At 38.4% G+C, this 20,522-nt stretch overlaps 1 protein-coding gene across 3 annotated transcripts in view; it reads left to right on the top strand.

Moving 5' to 3' along the window:
* FCHSD2 (FCH and double SH3 domains 2) overlaps positions 1–20,522 on the top strand; it is a 162,924-nt gene that overhangs the window by 67,861 nt on the left and 74,541 nt on the right. For all 3 annotated transcript variants that reach the window (XM_069808636.1, XM_069808638.1, XM_069808637.1), the window contains exon 4: positions 19,888–19,964. In XM_069808636.1, coding sequence (XP_069664737.1) covers positions 19,888–19,964 — 77 coding nt within the window. The remainder of the gene's footprint in view (positions 1–19,887; positions 19,965–20,522) is intronic.

Below are 20,522 nucleotides of genomic sequence, written 5' to 3'. Positions count from 1 at the left end.
ATGCATTTATCTCATTTAAATTGCTGATATGAAAATATAATTAAGAACTTCCATCTACCATTGAAGCGAAACCTTATGATAAACTGGATGGACAAAAAACCTGAGATGCTGTCTATAATACTAATGTGAGTGTCTGTGAAATATGAATCTGTTTCCAAGTAAGTAATTTCAGTCCTGTACTCAGCTAATTTTACCTTAAAAAGTAGTATATTTGCTACCAGCATAAACTTTTAAACCTTCCATTTGTGGTAATTTCAGACTTCTCTGATTTGCCTTATCAAAACATGAGTGAAGTCGGTGCTCGAGAGCTTGTCTTGTAACCATTAGTAAATACACAAATAAAAAGATTAACTTTGCTTTTTTTTAGAATAAACTTACTCTGAGCCCAAGTAAGTTTGGTGCAAATAATCTTAGTATGCTTTCACTGCAGTATTTCAGTCTTGCCTTACCCCCCCCCCCCCCCCCCCCCCACTGACCTGGAAGCAGACTAGGGAATTTGCCATATCTAATTTTGAAAATAGTATAGGAGGACATGCACATGTCCCTGGTGAAAAATTAGTACACAATCCATTCAGAAAGCAAAAAAATACCAACACAACAATCTCAAAAGATTACAGAGATTTTTGTACTTCTTTTTCCTACTTACCCTGCTTCAGAATTACCCAAAGTGAAGAACTCTGAGGCTCTCTATGGTTTAATTTTCAGTATGAGAAAGCTTAATACAAACTACGCAAGGTCTGTTAAGTTTCTGACACAAACTAAGAAAAGCCAGAAAATGCCCAGTTAAGAGGAAACGTACCATATGCTTTCCAGTCCTTAGCTGCCAAACTCGACTCCTTCCCTATTGTGTTGGTGTGTTTGAGACCAGATGGTCTGCTTCCACCGTCCCTGGGCATTTTCTTGCTTTTCTCAGTTGTTCTGTTTGTCTGATAATACCAAGTCCATGAGTTTCACATGTGAAAAATATGTATGTATATTTTTATACATATATATATATATAAAAAAAAAGTTCCTGTGGGCGGACCTGTACTTTGCAAATGTTGAGACTGAATAAATTTGTGTTGTAAGTACCGAAGACAAGCTTTCCTTCTCTTCTGACTGGTTTTCACCAGTTTGTTTTTTGTGCGGAGATTAGCTTGATGATTTTTTTTTTTCCTGAATTGTTCTTGTTAAATTCTTTCTTAAATGAGCAGGAAGGAATTTTTTTTTTTTTATATGAATGAAGTCAAACTGAGTTGGACTTGGATGCTCTTGGCAGCTTTTACAAGAGTTGGCTTGCTTATAACTTCAGAGAAAAAATATTTTCTGATAGACCGTTTTTCCCCTTAGTGAGTGCTTTGGCACCTGTATCCTGGGCTGTGGAGGGGGTTTTTTGCTACAGATGTTTGAACATGAACACAACCTTTAACATCTCTGTGGTAGTTGCAACTGCCTGTTCTTCTGTCCTGTTGAAAATAGAGATTTCTTTTTTAAAAAAGATACCCTTGATTTAAGGTACCAAGATGCCTTGAGATACCAAATTTACCCTTGGTAAACTTGAAATGCTAGTAAAGACAGTTTAAGGTTACTCAAAACCTACTTATAATTTTGCATAGTCTGAATATCCATGTTCAAAGATGTGTCTCTGCTTCTGTTTGATTTTAAAAGGACAAAATAAAACACAGTAAAAACCCTGAAATATATACTAGTACTTTTTAAGGTAAGATTAAGGAATGTGGATGTCATTCGAATGTTTGTTGCGTGACCTGTAGGATATATGAGGGCAGGCATTCTAGGAAAGTGCTTTTCACTAAGTAATATTACTCTTAAATTATATTCTACTTCCACTCAGAGTTGATGTGGAGTCTTAGGAAGGTGGGAAATTTTATATGGTGAGGGCCCTCGATAAGGGAAAAACAAAGACTACGAACCCTGAAAGTTGCTGCTGCCTTTTAAAAGCTGGATGTGAGCTTTGGAGCCAACTTGCTTGAGGAGTGCTGGTATCAGTGATCACCTTTAGACCTTGTTTAATTATTTACAGTAGTGTTGGCATGGTACATTCACCTCAGACCTTCTCACAGCAAACTTTTTGCAGCTTCACAGGTATTATGGGCATTGCTTACTTTTACTGCTCTACAGAAAAAAGTTCCCAAGGGTTTTTAGTAAGCAGGGCATATGATTTTCATGGACCTAAAGTGGATTTGTTTTAATTGCTTCTTTGCAAAAAAAAAAAAAAAAAAAAAAAATCAATTCTGCCAATCTATTTGCAGGGATAGAATGAGACACATTGAAAAATACAATGCAACCAGTGCATTCAGATCTTTTCACAGTTGAACATACGTGTCTTTAGGGCAAAGAAAATAGTTGCCTAAAGCTGCAGATAGCTGGGATGCAGATAAGCGGCAGTGTGCCCAGGTGGCCAAGAAGGCCAATGGCATCCCGGCTTGTATCAGAAATCGTGTGGCCAGCAGGACCAGGGAAGTGATCGTCCCCCTGTACTCGGCGCTGGTGAGGCTGCACCTTGAATACTGTGTTCAGTTTTGGCCCCTCGCTACAAGAAGGACACTGAGGTGCTGGAGCGTGTCCAGAGAAGGGCAACCAAGTTGGTGAGGGGCCTGGAGCACAGGTCTTATGGGGAGCGGCTGAGGGAGCTGGGGTTGTTCAGCCTGGAGAAAAGGAGGCTGAGGGGAGACCTTATCGCTCTCTACAACTGCCTGAAAGGAGGGTGTGGTGAGGTGGGGATCAGTCTCTTCTCCCAAGGAACAGAGAGGAAACAGCCTGAAGTTGTGCCAGGGGAGGTTTAGGTTGGATATTAGGAAAAATGTCTTCACCAAAAGGGTTGCCAAGCATTGGAACAGGCTGCCCAAGGAAGTGGTTGAGTCACCATCCCTGGAGGTATTGAAAAGACATGTAGATGTGGTGCTTGGAGACATGGTTTAATGCTGGACTTGGCAGTGTTAGCTTAACAGTTGGATTTGGTGATCAACCTAAATGATTCTATGACTGCACCACAGTGCTGGGTGAGTGCAAGCCCCACTGCCTCTCTAGGCAGGACAGCTGGACGTGCTGCCATGCCAAGAAGACTCAGGAGGTGCAGAGAAGCCGCTGTCCTTTCTCATCATCAGCAATATGTGAGAAGCAGCAAGCTTGGTTTTCTAAGGTTGGCTTTTATATTCATCCCAGGAGTGTAAAATTCAGTTTTGCATTTAGCGTTGGGACATCTTGGCTCAACTCTGTCATCTTGGGATACGCAGGTTGACAATTTTGGGCAAACAGTTAATTTCTCATGATTTCAACTTGAATGCTGCATTGGCACCTAGCGTTTTGTACACTGCAGTGTCAAATACGTGATGTGGCAATCTACTGGTGGTGGTTCAGACACTAACTGGAGTAGTAGACTATGGGTTAAAGATTCTCGAGAATGTAATTTTTCATCTCAGCTCAACTGAAAGATCGAAGAAACTTCTCTTGGTGTTGAAAAATAGAAATTGCAAAAATTTGAGATGTTCCAAGTCATCAGCAGTGTGTTTCTCTGATGCATAATAAAGGCTGAAGTTTGAAGTTATGGGAAGGAAACAATACTTGTATTCTATTCTTGTTGGGAATATCATCCAAAATCTCCTGCCTGTGGAAGTGGAAAGTGAGATTTTTTTCATTCTTAAAGGCCCTTTAATCCAATTAGCAGCTTGCATCAGCTTGCACATCAGCTGTCATGAGCAGGCCAGTCAGCGACTGGAAAAAAAAACTATCCTTGGTCACATTTCTCCTGAAATTACGTTTCTTGAGCTTCTCAGTTTCTTCTGTATTTCCCTGTGGAACACCATCACATCAGTTTTTATGTCCTTACATGAATGTGGATTCTTTCTGAAAGACCACTTAGATGGCATTCCCCTCACCCGGAACGTACTTATTCTTCCTTTTCTCCACCACAACACATGAATGATCTCCACTGAAATTATTGAGAAATAGTTCATTGGTCCCTTTTTGTTTGTCAATTTTCAAACTTCACTAATCAGCAGAAGAAAGTAGCTTCAATGTCTGCTGAGCTTGAATTTTGAAAATAGTGTTAGATATGCATGGACTCATACTCACCTCCTCCTCAAGCTGGCTGATTAATCCAGCTGGTTTACTTAGGAAGTCTAAACCTTTGTTTTCCATAACTGGATCACAATGCCAAAACTTACTTGCAGATGTAAGCATGCACGCTTTTCTTTCTGATTTCCAGAGAACAATTGGGTTGTTTGTTCAGCTGAAAGAGTTGACTAGCCGAGGTGAATCATCTTCATTTGTTTTTAAAAATTTGCAGATCTTTGTCTCTTTGTCTTCTACACTTAAAATTCATCTTAATTGTTCAAAATAAACCATCAGTCTAGAGATGAAATTCACTGTCTGAAGCAGCCTGTTAATTATTTTACTGATCCATGTATAACTACACAAGAAGTGGCAAACCTTTCCTCCTCCTTGGCTGTTGTATTAGTCGAAAATAAGCTGGAGGTGCAGAGGAAGGGAAGACGATACTGAGCAAGACTTGGAAGTGACTGCTGTTTGACTGCTGAATTGGGTAGGTTTGGCCTTGTGCCTCTTCACATCATCAAACTGGGTTGGGGCAACCCCCGGGATCCATACAGGCTGGGGGATGAAGGGGTGGAGAGCAGCCCTGCGGAGAAGGGCTTGGGGGTAGCAGTAGGCAAAAAGCTGGACATGACCTGGCAATGTGCGCTTGCAGCCCAGGAATCCAGTCATCTCCTGGGCTGCATCACCAGCAGCGTGGCCAGCAGGTCGAGGGAGGGGATTCTGCCCCTCTGCTCCAATCGGGTGAGACCCCACCTGCAGTTCTGCGTCCAGCTCTGGGGTCCTCAGCACAGGAGAGACAGGGACGTGTTGGAGCGGGTCCAGGGAAGGGACACAAAAATGATCAGAGGGCTGGAACACCTCTGCTGTGAGGACAGGCTGAGAGAGTTGGGGTTGTTCAGCCTGGAGAAGAGAAGGCTCCGGGGAGACCTTATAGCAGCCTTCCAGTACCTAAAGGGGGCTTATAAGAAAGATGGGGACGCACTTTTTAGTAGGGCCTGTAGCGATAGGACAAGGGGTAATGGTTTTCAGCCAAAAGAGGAGAGACTCATACTAGATATAAGGAAGAATTTTTTTACGCCGAGAGTGGTGAAACCCTGGTCCAGGTTGCCCAGAGAGGTGGTCGATGCCCCATCCCTGGACACGTTCAAGGTCAAGTTGGACGGGGCTCTGAGCAACCTGATCTGGTTGAAGGTGTCCCTGCCCATGGCAGGGGGGTTGGATGAGATGACCTTGAAAGGTCCCTTCCAACCCGAACCATTCTGTGATTCTATAGTTCTATATAAATATTTGTATTTAATGTCTATATTTCATAATAAGCATTGTAATTTGTGCTTATCAGGATACTCCTTTTCCAATGAGAACATGTGAAATACTCCCCAAACCTAAAAGAGATCTGGCATCAAGGACACTGTTATAGAAAATAAAAGTTTCTTGGAGAAAACTGCATTAATCAGTTAGACCGTTTGTGATGGTTGTGGGGCAGTTGGAGGCAATGCTGTGCTGTGGTGGGATGGGGGTACCAGTAACACCTGCAGTGCGTGAATGTAGAATTAGGTGATCCATTTTCCATGCAAGTATGTGTATTCTGAGATACTTGAGGAAAAGGTGCTTTGCTCAGTTAGACCCAAACTACGTAAGTTTATAAATACATAGCTGTAGAATCACACTGGCTATGCACAATCTTATCATCATCTTGTATTAGTGGATCTAAGATTTCAGCAATGCTAAAAGTACACTTTCAGGGTTTGCTGTTTAAAAAGAAAACTTGAAACAGAATGGACAAGAAATATTAGTAAAAAAAAAAAACCACCAAGAAAACTGTGAAGTCTGAATAGTGATGATAATGATTTCAAGAGCGAAATTTGTTCATGTAAACTTTGCCAGACATACCAAAATATACCAAATACTAAATTCATTAAATATATGGCATTGTGTTTTCAGGCAGATTATTGTGTTTCCCCCCCCCCCCCAATATGTGATGTATGCATTTAAACTAATGTTGAAAACTGACTTACAAAATTTGAATGTAAAAGATTACCTAATTGCAAGTTCCATATTCTGAAGATATAACAAGCTCAGAAGCTAATTACCAAATGCAAAATTAATTTTGACACTCTAGTGTGATAAACTTCAGAATAGTAACATTTCAGTTGTTATGAACTGATCAATAAATATGATGTGAAGACCAAAAAATTTAATAGTTATTTGCCAGCTGGTTTAGGATAGAAAAAAAAAATAAGCTTTGTGCTACATAAAACATGGAGCTGTGTCAATGCTTTGTAATCATGTGAACCTTTAATTAAGAAGTTCCCACAGAATAGAAAATGCCGACCTGCTCAGTTGCGAAGACACTGACAATGAATAACACCGAGCAACTTCAGAAACGGCTGGTAATGGCACTTCAGAGAATAAAACAAATTCAGAAATGTTTTTTTACGATGTGGAAGAAAGCAAATGTAGGATGTATTCCCCTGCAGATGGAGAATGGAAAGAAGTAATGTTTTGCAGTCAGCTTCTAGTCCAATAAAATACAGAATCTTTTAAGAAATGCTTATTATATTATAGATGAGCGTTCAGATTCTCCGAGAGCTCTAATAACTTGGAAGGAATAGCTGCCAGAAATGTTTTGCAGTTCCTTACCTTCTGTGATTCCTTAAAATGCTAATATATCCATGACATTAAATGCTAGTATTTCCAATTGTTATGCGTTTTCAAAATACTAAATATTCAAAAATTGAATTCTCATGAATGGCATTATTTAAAAAAAACCCTACACATATTTATGGCTTTTATATATATATATATATGTATAAATGCAAAGTCTCAGAACAAGGATGAGAACTATAATTTTACAGTCACAGGCTCTGTGGCTGACTTGGTAAAGTCTTAAATACAATTTTCAGTAGCAGTCTGTCTCTGAAACAAGATAGGGAGGTCACTAACCAGTCTTTTAGTCAGACATTCCTATATGCTGTCTTTTTAGCTCTTCTAATGTTTCACTGCTTTTTGAACTAGTTCAAAGTAACTTTAAAGCAAACAAATACGTTAAGGTTACACAGTATGTTGGTTTGTGTGTACATGGGATATTTCAGTAAATTTGTTACCTTAGACCAATTTGAGTTAAGTTAAGAGATGCCAAGTCTATATTCCTGTATGCCAGCTAATAAATAACTCCAAGTTGTGTATTCCTCTGTACTCCTGATTTCTTCAAAATGTCACCTTTTGCCAAAGCATCCAAAATTCAGCTGTACGGCATGTTATCAAGGGACAGTTATGCAAGTGAATTGATCTGTAGTGAGTGGTGCTTGCCTGGGGGCAAAAAGTAGCCTTAGCATGGAAACTGAATCTAGTAGGCTGGGATGGATTTATTTGCCTGCAGTTTTTTAGAAAATACAATAACATTTCAGATTCAAGAGATGAGTTGTGTAGCTTTATAAGCCAGTTTGGTGGTTGAGATGCTGTTGCTACTATTGATAAAGCCAAAGAAGTCTTCTTGGCGTAGGTATGCTCCTGAATTTATAGAAATATCTCCGTATGATCTTCACTGAGGTTATCTACGTTTTGTATCCTCCTTGTTGGTCTTAGTAAATACTCTGTTTTGTCTTTACCCCAATATACATTTCTGTAACTTCTTCTGGCACTGTACTAAATATTTTCTAGCTGACCATTAATATTAAATTTATCAGTGGCAGCTATTGAATTAGAAGTGTTTTCAAGAACAATTCTTAATGTGTTTTGGCTTTCACTGAGAGACACTGTCATGCTTAACTTGTGTCTACCATGCTTTTATATGTTAATATCCGCGATGTTTTTTTTTAATAAGTGTATCGGATAACTGAAATTGCCTATTGCTGTACACATACTTTCTTTAATTTGTAGTTGCTGATTCTTTGGTGGGTTTCAGCTGTATTTGGTAATATAAATATTTAGTTTTAACAGATATTATCATCCCCTCTGTCTCCTGTCCCGAGTCTCTTAAACTATTGTTCTTAATCACATGCTCTTTCCATATACATCTGTTTTCTTTAAATAAACTGAAGATTAATGCATTTAATTTTGGTAAGGTTCTTACGCTGCTTAGTTCATCATTCTGCATTTCATTAATAGTCTCAAACAGTGACTGCAGTTATTAGAATATTTTCATCTTTCTGTGATACTGCACTTGCAGGCTTTTAAAGCTGGTTTTAATTTGAACTTCTCATTTATTTAATTCTTTCCTGAAACTCCGTATTTCACCACGTCAAAATTCAGCTACATGTGTTTTATAACCTTGTGATCAAGTGGAAGTAAAATTGGACTGTGGCATTTTCCTTAACTGAACTTCATCAGTTAACATACTACTTTTGATGTCATATGTATTTTTCGAGTTTTCTTAAAATCCCCTTTCTTGCAGTCTCTGTAAATCTCTAATTTTGAAGAGTCTTGTTTTTATTGTTGCTTAATCTTTGTGGATGATTGATCTATCATGTAATTTTATCATCATATTTTCAGATAATTACCAGCCTGTGTTCTCAATTTACACTTTCTTTTTATATCTTTCTACACTTGAATGTAATTATGTAAGAAAATATATACATTCTGTAATGTTATATTCTACTATGACTTAACTTGCTATGTTTTTAGTGTCCCATCCAGTGTCCCATTGTATTTATTCTTGTATGGTTCTCTTCTTTGCTTAATTTTTCTGCACATCTGCATGAATTGGGCATCCTTTCATCTCCCAGAAAATCGCTACAGAATTGACTCAACCATTAAGTCGCTTCAAAAAACACATTTGAACTTGCAGTGTGTGCAAGAGAATGTGCTTATCGTGTTTTCAACCACTTCTCTGCCATCAAGCAGTAAGCACTATTTTGGAAGCAGAAGTTTGGATTTTCAGGTTCCTTTACAAACCAGGCTTAAGAGTCAGCATCAGCCGGCAACACTGCTTGACCAGTCTCCTCCAAAAAGGGTTTTGTTAGATTATAAATGTCTTCTATTTTTTTTTTTTCCTTCTTTTTTCTTTTTTGGGGTGGGGGTAAAGAGAGCATTTCCCTTTGTAGAAGGAAAAAAATAGCAAGTGTTGACTATGACAAGTTGAAGTTATCAAGGGCAGGAGAGCTGCATGAATGGGTTATCAGATTTGGGAGGGTACAGAGCTATGTCAACCTTTTTGCTACGTTCTTTAACAAATGTCTTGAATCAGAAACTGGTTCCAGTGGTGGTGTTGAAAGCGCTCATGCAGAGGTGTTCACTGGTGCGGATGAATGCTGTTAGAGCTGTTTCACTGAAAGGATGAGAAAGGTGTTTCTCTTTCAGATTCTTCCATCAGGCAAGTGAACTAGTTAATGTTGAGTTTTAATCCCTAGTTCAGTCTTTGCCTACGAGATCCTGTCCTGATTCTTCTGTTTTGTAGAGGAGTAGTTGTCACATTATTCTCTACAGCCAAAAATACTGTAAAGGATGAAGTTGCTGCTATACTTCCATCAGCCACTCAAGATCTGAATTACAGGAAATTTGGAATTTAACACTACACTAAATCCTCACACATTAAAAGCTGGGAAGTGCCAGGTTATGGTCTCACTCAGCAAAACAGAACTTGTGGAGATAATTATGGGGAAGGTGAGAATTTGGGAAGATGCTGCTTCTGTTTTTTTTGATCCTAATTGGTGCTTTGCTTTTTCCCACAGCACCAGATCATGATCCTTGTCTGTCTCTCCACCACCATGGAGCTCTCACTTGGGTGGGGGGAAGAGACAATCAGCATTTCAGGAGTCATTAGAGTCAGTTTTGTACTTGTTTCAAGTGATATTTCTCAGCAGTTCAAACAAAGTTGTGCAGAGAAGAAAAATAATTCTACCTGACAGCAGCACTAGTTGAAACCCCACATCAAGTGCCTTCAAAGTCATATTAAAGAGGTGCTTTTGGCTTGTATCCTTTAAAGCAGCAGAAAATGACGGGGGGAAAGTGATACAGATCTCTCCCATCTCCTCCTTCACAGGCAGTGCTTTCTCAGATAAGGTTTGTGCAAACGGCTTGTTTGAGACAGAGGAAGGATGTGGCATTTGTTTCACAGAAGGCAGAGGAGACTGGTGCGTCCAGTAAGTGTGAAAGTAGTTCCTCTTTTGAGTGAATGATACAACTGCTTTTTTACTTATAAACGTGGTATTTGGATTATATTTTACACAGGTGAAGATGCTGTGTCCTGAGAAACTTTACTTTGAATTAACACTAGCAATGAGACCTGTAAATGGAGAAAACCAGATGTTTAGCCATGACTTCATTCTCTTCAGTCTTTTAATACCAGTTTTATATGGTCTGTGCCTCAAAACTATGCTGGAGCCTTGAGAAGATCTTGAGTAATTTAAACAGTTCTGAGTGGCTGCAGGAGTTGCAGCAGTCTGCGACGGCTGGCTGTGAGCAGCAGAGCTGGTAGCACTTCTCTGCTGGCATCTTGGCACGTTCTCCCAAACGCTGGTTGAGAAGGGGGGGTTGGAAGAAAGTGCAGTCTTCCTCTTTGTCGGGGGTCAGTTAAATTACGATGCTGGCACTTCTTCTGCTTTGTGGGCTCTGAAGGTAAAATATCTTCCATCTACAGATACGGGGTTCTGGAGGCCTTTCTGTTGCAGTGTGGCACCTGACACTTTATAACACTTGCTGATAGAAAGCAGTTCATCTAACAAAATCTCATCAGTCATTTTCTATGCTGGACGTTCATGGAATACTAAATGGATTTCAGAGGCTTTAATGTCTAGATGTGCTAGTCAAGGTCCAAAGGTTGGTAAAAGTTTACTTAAAAGTATAAAATGAACTCAGCCAAAAATTGTATTTTCTAGTGCAGTATGATGGAAAAGAGATCTACTTTATAAGAAACTGTGTAAAGCAACGGTACCCCATTCAGTAATACTATACGGGACTTTGGTTTATCTATTAGGAGTGGGGATTTGCTCCAGAAGCATAGACTTTGGAACCAAGAGGCAAACAAATTTCTTCTCCAGAGCTGCTAATCTGCTTTCAGCTACACAGAAAAGTGATGTGGTGGGAACCTTCTGAATTTGTTTAATATAATCTAAGGCTCTGCCCTTTCCTGAGGTTTTCTAACAGTTTCATAGGGACTTTAAGAAAGCTAGCTATGAAAAAAGACTCTGTATTTAGGTTTATGAAGAACAGCTTCAGAATCTAGAAAAAGTTATTGCAAGTATAGGGAAGAGTAAATGTATATGGTCTAAACACAAGCTACTTCTATTTTGAAGACTAAAAAAAATTTTTGGCAGTTTCCCACATTTCAAGACTGCAGGGTAATTTTGCTCAGCCTGCTTCTGTTTCTGTTGGTGTCTCGGAGAGATGGGGGATGTCTGTTTGCTTGGCATACGTGTGTACCTCCTCACAGGTTGCGAAGCTAGAAATTGCTGTGTCTGCAAGAAGAGAGTCCCTAAACTTGAAGCTGGCTCTCAATGCCAGTCAGACAACCCTACAGTTTGGGTTCAGAAGAGAAAATATGTTGAAATGTTCACTGGACCATGCAGTAAGACAGTTTTGCATCAACATAGACTTTTTTTTTTTTTGAGTAATTTAGCAAAAGGCCTTAAAAATAACCTGGAATGTTTCTGAATGGCAACATATCTCTAGTTTAGCAATTCAAAATATATAATTTAGAAAGTGAAAATAATTTATATAGATGAATACTTAGCTTGGTCATTGTAACTGGTTTTATTCTGGTTTGTAACTTGCTCAGAGTTGGAAGGATCTGCAATTTAGTTATGGACATGGTGCCACATCATGAAGATGACAATTATTTTTCTGAGTGCCTAAAATCCTAAAATTTGGAAGCCAAAGCCAGGAGAACTTGGAGAAAAAGCAAACAGTTTGAAGCTTAGTGAAGTATGGGTTTATTACTTAAAATTTGTTTAACTAATCTGTCAGGATAATCTTAATAATGGAGATACACAGATAAAGAAACTTCCAACTTTTATTTTCTGCCAAGTGAGGTAGAGCACTGTTTGTAGATTGGCTCATATTAATCCCTAGGTTATATATCTATCTTGGCCTGATGAAAGATCAGGAATATAATAGGTTAGAGGATATTTTGATGAATAAGTCTGAATTGGCTCTAGGTCCAGTCAGCTTGGTTGCAGAGGATTTAGCCTCCAATAATTTCCCGTCTTAAAGCTGTGAGTGTTGTCTTTGAAAACTTTGAAACCTTTGAAAAAAGGGGTAAACTCAGTGCCAGTTTTTTTTTTTTTTAAAGGAATGCTGATGGAGGAAGAGTGAAGTTATGTATCATTCAGGTTAGTTTAAATTCCTAGAAAAGCATTGCAGCAACAAATAGTAGTGTTAAGAAAAAACGCTTAACACCAGTTTGGTATAATGTTTTGACTTCTTTTTTTGCTGTTGCAGGGTAACAGGTCTGTAAATACAGAAGGTGCTGGCTCTCTTAACTTTAGGGAGGTTATTGATGCTTTCATGTGGTGGTCTAAAATGCATGCTAGGGAAGTGTGGTCTGGGTAAAATGACAAAACGATGAAAAACATTTAGAAAATCATTTAGATATCAAATAGTTCTTTGCTAAAATGAATGAGGTTTCTTAGGGCCTGCCCTTAATCTGGTAGTAGTCAGCATTATCATTTATAGCCTGGAGGAGTGAATAGGATGTATGCTTATTAAATTTACTGATACTGACTCAGGATGGGTGGCAGGTGTGTCTACCAACAGTATTGAAGTTCAAAATCAGCTTTAAAAATCAGCATACTGTCTTTCAAGTTTTGCCTGCTACATTTCAAGGAAGATTTGGACCAACTGGAGAGAGGCCAGAGGAAAGCAGTAAAAATCAAGGGCAAAGAAAATAAGCAGGTTACAAATTAAGACTGAAAAATTTAGGTTTGAATGAAGAGGCACATGTTTACTCTAAAGCATTAAGGAAGTCTTGAAACACTAAAAAGACTGTTGTAATTTTTTTGGTATCTGCTGCATAATGTGCTGCAAATTGAAGTAAGTGATATTAGCCACATTAGAAGAAAAATAGTTAGGGATTGGGATAAGATTCCACAATCTTTCCCGAATGGTCTTCACTGGTGTAGGATCATTCCTACTTGAACCTGGGGGACTGTCATGTAGATGGCCTTCTGCCTTTCCTTTCTGCAGGATCCCACAGATACTCCTTCTACAAGTGGACTAAGCACTTCTTGGGGGTTTGTTTCGTATTTTTTTTATCCCTTTTAAGGATTGAATATAGAAAGGAATGATAAACTCCAGGAGTAAGATGTTTTAGAAAGAATTGACATGCTTCCAGTGAAGTAATGGTTTTAACTCTTTAACTTTAACCTAACAAATGACAAAACCTGTGAAGGATAAGAGATTTGACACTTCCTTTGTTAAACCTGATTGCAAGAGTGCTCTAAGTGATATTTAACTGCTATAAATTAATTTTTCAGCTTTCCCCTTTGTTTTCCTTTGCCTTCTTGTCATGCTTCAAATATTTAAAAAAAAGAGAAATGGAGCAGCTTGGAAAGAAATTGCAAATGAAAGAATGAAACTCGGTATTTTCTGGAACTGGAATAATCTAATGGTAGGAAGGAGTACCCCATCTCCAGGAAGGAGAAGCAACATGATTAGAGATGCAGCTTTACATTAGATAACCAGCCTGTCATAATATTTCTGGGGAGTTTTACAATTGATGCTGCAGGCACACGGAAACCTCTTTTATCGGTCGTTTAACCATATTAAAGGCAATGCAGATAAACAGTCCCAGCATAGTTTTGATCTGCGCCTTTTAGAAAGTATTAGGATGTGCTGTAGAAGTCCATGTGCTGCCTGTTTTGTGGTTTGTTTTCATTTTTATTTGTGCTGCAGCAGCACTTTAGTCACGGTCTCGTTGCCTAAGGCCCTGTGTAACCTCTGAGCAAAATAATTGTGCCTGACAGTGTTTTTGTTGTCAGCTTATAATGTAAAGTGGACCAAGTCACATCCTGCGTGGAATCCCTGAATTGAGTCCGTGCTGAACCGAGTTCATTCTCATTAAACCGTTAAAGGTTTTATTCAATCTAGCTCTAGTAAATAAAATACCACTTTAAATAATCACTGTGAACACTTAATAACTATCTTCGAATTTAATATTGAGACTAAATTGTTCTGTATTCAGGAACTGGAGTCCTCTTCTCACCACGCAGACTGCATTGCGTTTTCTGCTCCCACACATTCCCTCTCCCTGTCCAAATGTTTTGAAGAGATTGGCAACAGCGTAAAATACGTTTCAAGTTACTCTTCAAGCCTGTGGAAAAAAAAACATCTGTATGATTGATAAAGCTGTCTACAAAATTTTTGGCACTAAGTATTTCGATGTTTCAGTGAATCAGACTCATTGAGCTAGCTAAAGTCATGTAAAATCTTACTGATTTAAGAAAAGAATCTGAGAACATTGGGGAAGCACAAGCATCTGAAATGTCTTTTTTGGATGCATCTAATTTTTTTCATTTTTGTAGTAGAAGCATTATTCAAAATGGAGAAATTTCACATAGCTCAGTTGTGTGGGGTTTTTTTTCTTCTCATTTTGGAGGATTCTCTATATATGGCATTTTCTCTTCATTCTCAGCCATTCTTACTCTCCTACAACTAAAAATGTGATTTTAAAGATATCTGATATCAGTCAACTGCTGCTTTTACAATGGCAAGAAAGTCTTAATGTAACTCAGTTTTATTTTTTAAGAACTAGAAGTACTGAAATAAACTAAAATTTTCCATCTTACATGCAAATCACAATAATAATGGTCCAACATTACCGAACATTTTTTTTCATTTAAAACCAAAGCAGAACAAAGCTCACTCATGCATAAGCAATGGATGGGTCTGATAATAAGAATTTATACATAACAAAACTATTACTTTTTCTTGCTGCTATTAGAGAGCCTTAATTTGCAGGTGTTGAATAGTACAACTGGCTTCCAAACTTCTGTGAAGTCAGTTGAACTGTGAGTAACCTCATTCCTTGCAGAGAAGAAGTCAAGTAAAGAGATGCTAAAAACCTTTCCCCTGTGGAGTGTCTGCCTGCCAGAAGAGTACTTAGCAAACAAAGTAATGTCACTTAGTAAACAAAATAATGTCAGAAAGCTGTTGCTGTGGCACATAATACATAAGCAGTGATCTCGAGGATCAGTCAGGCAAATTGCCATGCATGCATCCGTGGGGGGGGGGGGAAAAAGCATTATTTTTTGTCTCTTGTCAGTGATCAGCGCTTAGAAAAGTTGTTCTTTGAACTAGAATAATAGTGTATTAACATCATGTAGTAGCTAACGAATATTAAACATACAGGACATCATCTTCCCAACTCGCACTTGGCTTCAGGTAGGAACTCACCCCTCTTCTCCTGCTTTCATATTCCTTTGTATCTTCTCCGTCGCTGGCTGTTTCAAGGTCCCAGCACTGCTGCAAACGGCATGGCTGGAGGAAGCTTTTCAATCATAGGCTTGTTACAGCAGCTGCTGTCCATATGCCCTTCTCATCTGCCAGCCTCAGATTTAGCGTGTGCCTAAGGCCTTACCTTCTGGCTGGGCTTTTTCTACCATCCATTTCCTTTTTCCCACTCAGAGGGATTATTTGGGCCATTTGCTTACAGCCTATGTTGGAGTTCCTTGGATCGCTGAGTATTAGAGATAACTCCGAGGACAGTATTTCTTTGTCCTCAATTCAAGGTTCCTTTTTAATGCAACAGTAATAGCACAGTGTAGATTTATTTGTAGAAATGGAAGTTATAAAGGGTTGGTTGATGGATTCTGCTCTGATAAAGAGAAGTGATTAAAATGATGCAAGATACTGAAACCACCTAAATGAAAAAGAGCACTAAATTTGTCTGGTTGACAGATATTTTCCAAAATGCAGTGTTACATCAGCTAGTGTCTGCCATGCTTTCTGCAATCAATAATAGGTTTTAGGGGACCTGGCTGTCATCAGCACCTCTCAATTATTACAGATAAAGTTCTTAGGACTGCTTTGAAAAGCATCATTCCTATACCTTTTAAAAAGACGCATACTTTTCTATCGGTGATCTTTTAATTTGGGACATCTTTCCTTTTCTGGTGGTAATTACTTTCTGTTAGAATTACAGCATTTTTAAAATTTTTTTTCCTCCCCCAATATCTGTCACAACTGGCTTTATTAGAAAATACCAATAAATAGACTTGAGGGTAAGATCTGGTAATAGGGAACATCAAATAGGAGCTGCAGCATGGGGAAATATGAATGTGAGCATACGTGAAACTGTGCTGATTTTTGGATGGCCTTCCTGTTCAGCAGAATTTCATTTATAGGTGTTGATTCCTTGGATGATTGATTGACACAATTTTATGTTCCATCCATCCATCTGTTAGGCAGATTTGCAAACAGTTGAAGTACCCATGAATACGTAATATTAATGTGTTTGTAGCATAGAAATATAACATACATTTTGATGGGGGGAGGAAGGGAAAACCGAGATGTGGAGGAAGGATATGCATCTTCTTCAGATGAATTAAAATTGGGTTTATGTGACAGCCAGTCTGTTTACACTGTTTTATATTTGCTATTTCTAAATCCTGCTTAATTTGCTAATAACACGCACAAGTGAAGTCACCAAGTACATTTCTTTTGACAAAGGGTGAGCAGAGGTTGCACAGTGCTTGCAGGGGATTTCAGACATTTTTGACCTTTCATGTCAATAATTATTGATTAAAAATAGTGTACTTTAAAAGAAGTCAATTGTCATTATGATTAAAAAAAAATTAACTGAACTTTTTTCAAATTCAATGATATACACCATAGAATGAAGTGGAAAAAATTAAATCAGAAAACCTTCTTGTTTGACAGCCTTCAGAGCAGACTGTTTTTGTAGTTTTGGTGAATTGTGGTTTTATTTATACTAAAAATGGTTTTAGTGTTTTTTCAGATATCAAAGGTTTTGAAGGCAGGCCTGTGCCTTTGCATGGTACATGGAGGTGCCCAGCATGCTGGGACACAGGGCTCGTGAGCCACGCGGCAGCTGGGGATGCAGATACACCGACCTCGCAATATTGCTTCTCCTGAGCAGGATTTTAAGTCACGACACTCTGACTGTCTGTAGCCCAGTGAAACTGAGAGGAACAAGAGGTTTTATGGATTTCACTCAACTTTGGATGGGGATTTATGTTGTAATTTTTGATAGCGCCTTTACTCAGTGAAGCTCTGTTCCATTCTCTAGTTACTTTTAAATAAATAATAAGGAAATGTGCCATCAAACAATATTGAAATCAGGAGAGCATTCTGCATGGACTTCTGTTCTTGCCTCTCTACAAGTTTATTCTTGTGTTTAAATATAATTATCTCAAGCCTGTTAAACGTGATCAATGTGCACCTCTGAGGAAAAAACAAGCATGCTCCTAGGCTGTGGGTGAAGTTGGGCGATGCCAAAGGTTAAACAATCAGTTGACTTCCCTGCTTGAGCCCGACAGTGGTATCTTTGTTTTGGTAGAGCAGAACAAGAAGTGTTATTGAGAATAGAACAAGGAGGATCTCATACAAAAAAGTTACATTCAGCATAAATTTTAAGAAAACAAACCTACTGTACTGGTCTAATTAAAAACTATACGTTTGCCGACAGCAGTTTTGTATGAAATGCCAACACTTGGTTTATCGGTTTTCATGAATGGGTACTAAATGATCAGACACCTTTGACATGCAGCTGCAGCCTTCTCTTTGATGTTTCATTGATTTTGGTGGCGAGCTTCTTCAGTTTGGAAATAAATGGCTAAGCTCATATAATCGCGCTAGTTTTATAGTTGATTTGCTGACATCAGTAATAAGGTTTCTGTGTGCAAAAATGGCTTTATCTATCCCTGTTGTGACTTTTTTGCATCGTTCATTTTGGCATAGCTTGCCCTTAACTGCCAGTTAGCTTTTTTCATAGTTAGTTTTGTGTTTGTGAATGTTCAGCATCTTCAGGCAGATCTTGTAGGTAGAGTCTGATACAGAAGGGATGGAAACATGAAAATAGCACCAGGTGGGAGTACCTAATAAAGTTCCAAATCTCATCACAGATTCCTCTGCCAGAGTTAAAGGAAATGTTATTTTTTCCTTTTATCTGGAATTTTTAATAGCTACCTAATGCAACTCATGCATTTTTTTAAAAAATGGAAGAAACTGCAATGGAAATGCAAGAATTTATGGTTACAGGCATAACTTTACCTGTGGACAGTATTGCTGACTGTATACATGAACATGTCAGAATGAAATACCAACGTGGAATTTGAAAATGACCTTTAACTGAGCAAAAAGTGCAATGGAAATCGGGGAAGGTAACTTGGGAAGGTGTGGAAGCTTGGAATGGGAAATAGCAGCACATTGGGACACTTATTAATGAGTTTTGCATTAAGAAATTAGCTTCACAAGGACTATTAGCATAAACCTGTCTGTAAGCATTGTTAACACTGAAAACTGGTACCCAGCTCAGCAGACTGGTTCAGAGCAGTTGGAGTTGGACTGTAAGGTGAAATAGATATATTTAATATGAGGGAGCCTAAGTTTTCCACTAATGATGTATTAGCAACAATTAACATTTTTCTGTGTGAAAGTGTCAATCAGATTGTAAGCTTGGTAGTAAATTTTAGCATCAAATGGGCTGGTAAGACAAGAATGAAATCTGGTTGTGCTTTTTGAGATAGTTCTGATATTTTTCTCTAAGTGAACTTAAAGGCTGTCCTAGCAGGTGATGGCATCTTAAATGTAATATGGAAAATGTAAACAAATGATGCTGCACCGTGCCTCTCATTGAGTGGGTTGGATGCGAAGAAGTCTCAATGCAGGCTTTTCCCCAGGATACACTCTTCTGGACAGCATCTGCGGGTTTGATTTTTCTTGGCTGGAAAGGGAATTTCAACCCAGGTCTCCCATTTCTTTGCTAAGTATACTTTTATACAAAAGCTGGAGAGTGCCTCTCTGGTGATGGCTCTTTTGAAGAAGGGGGAACGCTGCTCAGCGTTCATAAACCTGTCATACAACTCCATGAGTTGGATAATATACATCCTCTTTTCCATGTGATGGTACTCAATTCATAAGTGATATATACTGTTAAATGAGATTACAAGCCGAAGGAGGGACTGCTGCTACAGCGACTCCCCCTCCCTCGCATTGTTTACAAATTCAGTTTTGCTGCTTTCTGAGCTTGAGTATGAAGATGTTGTTATTGATTTTCAAAGATGGTGCAAAGTGAAACGTGGAGACTGAAGAGCGTAATTAACATTAATAATTAAAAATGAACCGCATTTTTCAATCTCTAGTCTGTTGTAATCTTCTGAGCAAAGGCTTGATCCTGTGAGCAGTAGAGCTTCTTTGATTCACTGATAACGGTGCAACCATGAATGATGAAAGTTGTGCATTTCGGTGTGGGCTGATAAATGGCCAAATATGTCATTGCTTCTCAGAACCCCATGTCCTCATTCAGATAAATAAAAATCTTGATTCTTATAGCTGTGACAAATTGAGACATTTTTCCTGCAATGTTCCTGCTTCTGATTCTGCCACACACTGCTCAAACATCTTCTGTACTATTGGTCTCACAGGGGTTAGTCACATGCAGAAATACTTTCAGAGCTGAGGTGTGCATGTGTCGATCTCAGCTAGAGTCCCTCTGATTTAAAATATTAACATGAAACTCATTAATTGTCCTCAACAGAAACTAAAGTCAAACAAAAATAGAAAAAGGGGTAAAAATAAGTCTTGCAATGTAGTAGTTTGCTAATACTATAGATTGATTGCTTCTTTATATGTCAGGTTATAATTTGTCTGATACGGGGGTAAAAATGTTATTTTAGGTACCTCTTATTTTTAACTTTCTCTTTTTCCTTCTTTTAACAGAGCATTCAGAAGCTGGCTAGCCAATACTTAAAGAAGGACTGGCTTGGAGTAAAAGCTGATGAACGAAGTGATTATAGGTAATTTAACAGTTGGATATCTCAAAATAGCTGTCTTTATAATTTCAATTTGTATAATTATTTTACTCAACAATGAAACACTGCTCTTCTGTAGGTAGTTATTTTTCTTCTTTGTTGTAGAGCATTGCCAGTTAAAAGTGAAGCTTTGTTTTCCCCTGAAATTCTGGGATTAGTCTTAAATAGATATTTATTATTTGAATAATTTAGGAAGATTGGAAAAACAAAATGGCAAGACAGGACAACAACTGCAATTGTACACCCTGTTTGGGTATTAATGCTTGTATCTGAATATATATTTTAGTAAATAGCTTTACGGTTAGAGTAATAAGCATGTGGATTTCTTCACAGGAAAAGACAGCAACAAATTTCTTTTTAGGAGGCCATTCTTCATGAAGATCACAGATCACATCTGACAGCAAAGAGGACGCAAAGCAAGAAACAGTTGTTTACAAACTTAGTTTCATTAACATGAAAGGTGGATCATAACATGAAAACAGAAATGACTCAGTTGCTGAAAGCCTCTTACCTTTGTATAGTACCTCCTAAATATTTTGAAAA

The sequence above is a fragment of the Haliaeetus albicilla genome, chromosome 20 (genome assembly GCF_947461875.1).
Source record: "Haliaeetus albicilla chromosome 20, bHalAlb1.1, whole genome shotgun sequence".
In the NCBI taxonomy this organism is placed as follows: Eukaryota; Metazoa; Chordata; class Aves; order Accipitriformes; family Accipitridae; genus Haliaeetus; species Haliaeetus albicilla.
Note: the sequence above shows the minus strand (reverse complement) of the source record. Positions and strands in the feature narration are given on the sequence as shown.